Here is a 6,195-nt window from a genome sequence, read left to right on the forward strand (position 1 = left end):
GTGTGTGTGTGTGTGCGTGCGTGTGTGTGCAGGCGGAAAGAAAGAGAGTGATGGAGGTATTTTGACGAATGTGTCCTGACGGATGGTGTAACCCCCTTAAGCCTGCCTCCACTCCCTCTGCAGCCCTCCTGTCATGGCTGGATGTCCAGGCCAAACCACCTTTCATATCAGTTCCACACTGCGAGGACACAACAGAGAGAACAAGTAAACACGTCGTCCCCTGCGGATGATGCAGGCGCCCCTTGGGCCGGTCCATAACAGGATTCATCATCCCGCCAGGTTTCATCAAAATTAGATCGGTGGTGCGGCAGTTATGGCCTTTCAAAGTTTGAAATGTTGATCTTTAATTATAGCATCCCCACCAGGCCAAATGGTGAGAATTCTTAAACACGAAAACGCAGCGCAGAAATGCGACATCATCGCTCCAAGTTCTGTCAAAATTGGACCAGTGTGTCTGAGATATCGCATTTGAGCTAAAGATTGATTTTTCAAACACTGGAACACGATGTCAAGATACATCATCCCTCCAAGTTTCATCAAAATCAGACCAGTGGTGTCTGAGATTTCACCTGGGATTTCACATTTGACGGACGGACGGACACAGCCTGATCCAGATGACGAGCAACGGGGGGGGGGGAGGGGAGATGGGGAGGCGGGAGGGAGAACAGAAACACTGAAGGCCTTTATCTAATTCTACATGCAGCCCTACACAGATTCTCTTTACTTAGAGAAAATGCAACAAATGACAGACTTAAAAGGAGAATACCGGTGTCATTTAGAGGTGTAGTCCATTTACTTCTGTTTACATCTAATTTAGATTTCCCTCATTTTGCAATGCATGCCGTATGTAATTAGGTTTTTAATATTTACAAAAAAACATGCATGTGACAATAAAGTTTGTTTTGAGGGATTATTTCCAGAAGGAGACTTCCATTTCTTCCTGTTGATGTCAGGTGACTGACAGGAAGCAGAGCATAACATAATGTGTGCACTGATATAAAAACACTCAACTCAGGCACAATGAAATAACGATAAAACAGAAACTTTGTCAAAACCAAATTTGGGCTTCCTGTTTACTGTGATGGATTATCTTGCTCAGGCTCTTTTCAAGTCTGTGGAAGTTGCTTTTCACACTCTACAAATGTGAATGCCAGCAAATAGCTTCTTCTGAAGGTGGGAATACAAGCTCACCTATACTCCGAGATCATTGGCAACGTAAAAAAAAAAACGAACAAAACACTAATATTATATGCAACTTTCTTTTTGCCTTGACTCAGGAGGTGTATTGTTAGCAGTTGGTCACAACACTTGTCATTCATCTTGATGAGCTGTCTACTTTGAAACGCCAGTTTGCTGTGTTTTTGAACAGTTTGCCGCACATTTAGCCTCACTGATCATTCCTTTCTTACTGTATTCCACCATTGATGTTGCTGTGACTTCCCTGCGCTGCGGCCGCTAGCCTCACCCTGATAGTCACAGCCCAGCTCACCACTGGCCACGCCCTCAGCAAACGGTATACTGTATACAAAACGGTAAACGGTAAATGGTATACAAAATGTCCCAAACATCATTTAAAAGCCAATTTCAGGCAAATGGGGGGATTTATACATGTACTCACAGGGTCACACACAGACACTGACTGATATGGTGTAATATACTCTATTTATTTATTGTTATTCTAATGTCAAATAAGTTTTAAACCTATTTGTGCCAAAGTCTACAGGAACTCTGAAGAAATTTGCCCACTTATTTTCTGTCTTTGCTGGCACAAAGGCTGAACTAACAGTTGAGCTGGGAGCAGTTCAACACAGTATGGCTGCCGAGGAATTGGGTTCAACATTCACTGGATAACTGAGCAAAGAGGAGGATTTCCTTACAAAATGTGTGAAAGCCTATTAAGAGACACTTGTCTTTAGCTGAATTTGATCCTGCAATGTCATTGCACACATAGAAAACACTGTACAATTCTGATCAGGAACTTAACTGAACGTAGATGAACTAAATATTATATATATTATCATGAGCAAGTAGGCTATAAGTAGGAACTAAGAATGGACACTGTCATGCACATTAGGACAGGTTCCTCTTTATTACCAGGAGTGTGCTTTGATGGCATGTTTGCTCCTTTTGTATTCATTTGCATTAAAACACAGCTCTGTTACACTTATTAATAGGATTCAGACCCTTGTGAGGCCAGAGGAAATATGACATATACATTGTCTGTGAGCCTGCGTAAGACATTTCAGAATGAGGATTGCATGTTTGAAAACCAGGTCAGAGGTGGATTAGAATGACTGTGAACTCAGCGTGGAGTTAGAAAGGGAAATGTTTAGCAAACTAAAGGAGAAAACTCTCAAACCTGCATCATTTTTTTGTTTGGGATCCCATAAATACACTTTATAATGTCACCTTACACTATAACAGCAATAAGATACCAAAGCATTCTGTTCCTCTCAGCATGACAGCATTTTATTAGACAAATGGTGACACACTTCACTGTTTAAAGGACAGTAGTATACATTCAGATCAGGTCATCTGTACAGTACAAAGTTAGAGAGGTGCGGGAGAGGTGATGCATGACATCCAGTTGCATTGGCCCAGTGGCCTCACATGTAGGCTTTCTATAGTAACAATTCCTCGACTTCACAAAATGCTGTAACCTTATTGTGTCTGGGTTATTGATTTACTCCTTGAGATCTTTGGTAATCTGGGACAGTCTATTTAAACTGACACTTGAATGTGATTCATTCATTTTAGTCCAGTAAGTTGACTGTGATTGACAAAGTTGATCCAATTAGGTAGTTTTGTCCTCATTGTAAAAATTAGGGATTTCAAAGAGTTCCATTGATTCTTGTCAAAATTATCTCCAATTCTTTCATTTTAAATATTGATACCAATATAAACCATAGATCCATGCTGATATTTGACATGTTGATTTATAGCATTTCATTTTGTGCCTTTAACTGTGTCATGTTTGTATCATCAAAGCCTCTGGCCATCTGAGCCCGCGTCAAACTGCATATAGTCTATGTGGTGCAGAGCAGGTGGGGCTGGATGTGTTGGGGTGGGTGCAGTGGACTTTAATACTGCATTTTGGCATCATGTAAATTAAACGCCATGCGACACATTCCCTTCTTGTCTCAAAACAGCTTTGTGCTCTCTTTAGAATAGGCTATAAGGCGTTGAAACGACTGCATTTGAAAAAATGTAATGTGATTGCACTGTCTGTAAGGCTGCCCTCAGCTTTCATGTTCAATGGAAAGACGGGCACTGGATATGTGTGAGGTTATTAAGCAGCAAGAGGGTCCCTATCTGAATTGTCAGTGAGTCTTTAGAAACATTTTCTCTCCAAGTGGATGGGCGTGAGACACCGGCGCTCCGAGTAAAGCCTTTTGTTCGAGTTAACGCTTTGAAACAACAGCTCCAAATATACAGAAGCTATAACCTTTGAACAAATGAACACAGACTTCACTTGTCATGTAATTAAACACCAATACATCACCTTTTTTTTTTTTTTTTGTTTTTTTTTTTTTTTTGTTAGAACGGGACAACAACATCACATCTCAAATATGAAGCAAAGCGGTGGCCTGGTGGTCAGAGAGGCCATCCTTCAACCAGGCGACCCGGGTTTCAAGCCTCCGTCTCGGCACACACCCGCCCTGCTGAAGTGTCCTTGAGCAAGTCACTCAATCCCCCCAACGGCTGCAGGGGGCGCTGCGCTCTCGCTGACCCTGACCTCCCTGCGGACGGGAGCAAGTTGGAAAAAAGGGGATGAATAAACTATCACATTATTATCAATACATCCATTTACGCACGAGATGACACAGTTGGGGAGTCAGTGTAATCCATTGGGTGTGAACGGTGACATCCTGTCAAGACTGATGTCTGCCTCGCAGTCGTCCAAGTCACAAACCGAGTCGGTGGCGTTTTCGTTGTTGTGAGAAAACTGCGATATCCTGTCAAATGTCTCCTCGTGCTCAATACATTCGACCACGTTGGGGATCATGTTAACGTAGGCGTTCACGATTTCCTTGTGGATGAGGGTATCTTGGTTATATGAGACTAGCTCGTTGCTGATGTTAACAGTTTCTACCGGTGTGTTGGAGCAGAAGTGGCGACAACCTAAGAGACTGGCGAAGGCCTTCCTGAACTCAGCGTTGAAGGCGTAAATGATGGGGTTCAGGGAGGAGTTGGTCCAGCCGAACCACACGAAGACGTCGAAAGTCGTCTCGCTGACGCACGGCAGACCCGCGTCCCGGTCCGTCGCCGGTCTGTCGCAGAACGGGACCATACAGTTTAGGATGAAGAAAGGTAACCAGCAACACACAAAGACTCCCATAATCACCGACAGAGTTTTTAATACTTTGGTTTCCCGTTTAATCGACGTTTTCAATGTGTTGTGGTGTTGGCACTCGAGTCTGTTGGTCCTACAACTTTGCGCGTGTTCCGCCGCTCTCTCCAGGGAGGCTATTCTTCTAATTTGTATCTGTGCAATCCGGTATATTCTAGTGTACGTCACAATCATAATTGCTACGGGAATATAGAAACTTATCAATGACGACGATATAGCGTATTCTCTGTTGAGGCTCGAGTCACAGTTTTCCTCCATCTGGTCACCGAGGGAAGAGTTGTGCGCCCCAGTCGTTTCGTCACCGCTGGCTTTGTGCCAGTTTAGTTGGACTGGGATGAATGAAATGAGCACAGACAGCGTCCAAGTGATGCTAATCATAACAAAGGCAACTCGCTGTGTCATTTTCCTCTCGTAGCGGAAGGGGCTCGAAATGGCCCAGTATCTATCCACGCTGATAATGCAGAGGTTGAGGATGGACGCGGTGGAGCACATAATGTCAAAAGCTACCCAGACGTTACAGAAAGTGCCAAACGGCCAATATCCCGCCACCTCGGCCACGGCTTTCCACGGCATCACTAGGACGGCCACGAATAAATCCGACAAAGCCAGGGACACGATGAAAATGTTGGTGACTTTGGTCCGCAGGTGCCGAAAGCGCAGCACCGCGGAGCAGACCAGGATGTTCCCCAGCAGAGTCCATAGGATGAGCAGGGACAGCAGACAGCCCGTTACTGTGCGGACGATCAGCTCCTTCCTCCCCTCGGATGTTGCCTCCGTTTCGGTGCTGTTCCACATAATCTCTCCGAGGGGTACCGGCACGGAGTCACTCCCGTGCACCGATGAGAGGTACTTGGCTGGGTTCTCCATCTGTCTCTTCAAGTAAAACTGAAGTCCGATGCTCCGTGCGCGGGGATGGGCGCAGTTATCAGCGACTCACCGTATTGTCCCCATTGACCCGCTCGGCTGCCGGTCTGATGTGATGTGGAAAACAGACAGAAAGAGAGAATCGAGCGCGTTAAGGCTGAGCCGAGCGACGTGTCAGGTGCGCTGAGGGGCTGAAACGCAGCGCGCACTGGCGAGCGCATGTTGCAGCCTTGCCGGTCCGGTCGTCTGACCTGCCCCGGCTAAACTGATGCAGCCTCTAAGAATCTCTTGGTCCGAGGTATCCTGAGTGGATGAGCGCGGTGTGAGAGAGGAGGGGAGTCCCTAGAGCGAACACACCAACTCACACGCCTGGGCGCATACACCATCACGCCTCCTTTGTGCGTGGGGTTACGCACAAACATTGCACCGCATTAGAAACGGGGATGTAGGCTTGCATGAGAGGAAGCCCTCAAGTTCGACCTCGTGATGGATGTTGCTTGATTACAAACTCCAAACGATTCGTCTATTTCCACTAATATAGAAGGAACTGTCTGTGCTCTCCAGTGCGCACAATCACCTCTATCACATCACCATCACTGTACTGCGGTGACAGTATTGACAAACATGATTTTACTGGATTAAACTGTTGACTATTAAACGGCGACTCGCCATATTTGCAGATTTGTATTCTTTATGCAGGTTGCAGACATAAATATACCCTAATATACCCAAACAGATCTGCGTTCACATGTTGATTATGGTCTACCCTCCTGGTAGCAGCGCTGACAGAACTGTCCGTGGTGCTGAAAAGGGAAAGAGAACTTTTCCTCAGCGTGCAGCATATTTCTCTCCTATCCTCAATTTGGATTAACTTGCAGAATTCCAACTGAAAAAAATCTATCAATGGATGTATGTGACCATGCCTGATCATAAGAGAGTGTTGTACTGCCATGTAGCCTACGACGCTTGAGCCCGCCCCC

The 6,195-nt window shown here is 45.5% G+C and overlaps 1 protein-coding gene across 1 annotated transcript; it reads right to left on the bottom strand.

The window, feature by feature from the left end:
• Window positions 1-3,835: 3,835 nt before the first annotated feature.
• Window positions 3,836-5,218, bottom strand: drd5a (dopamine receptor D5a). Its single transcript, XM_071532426.1, has one exon. It carries the CDS (start codon window positions 5,216-5,218, stop codon window positions 3,836-3,838), a length of 1,383 nt encoding a protein of 460 aa, XP_071388527.1.
• Window positions 5,219-6,195: the final 977 nt, after the last annotated feature.

This window comes from Centroberyx affinis, unplaced genomic scaffold, assembly GCF_046629955.1.
Source record: "Centroberyx affinis isolate AG114_WGS23_722 - 3 ecotype Tasmania unplaced genomic scaffold, CSIRO-AGI_Caff_v1 ptg002189l_1, whole genome shotgun sequence".
NCBI lineage: Eukaryota > Metazoa > Chordata > Actinopteri > Beryciformes > Berycidae > Centroberyx > Centroberyx affinis.

What these genes read in the sequence shown, in the direction of transcription:
- drd5a (XM_071532426.1), bottom strand. Translation starts at nt 5,218, where the DNA reads ATGGAGAACCCAGCCAAGTACCTCTCATCGGTGCACGGGAGTGACTCC.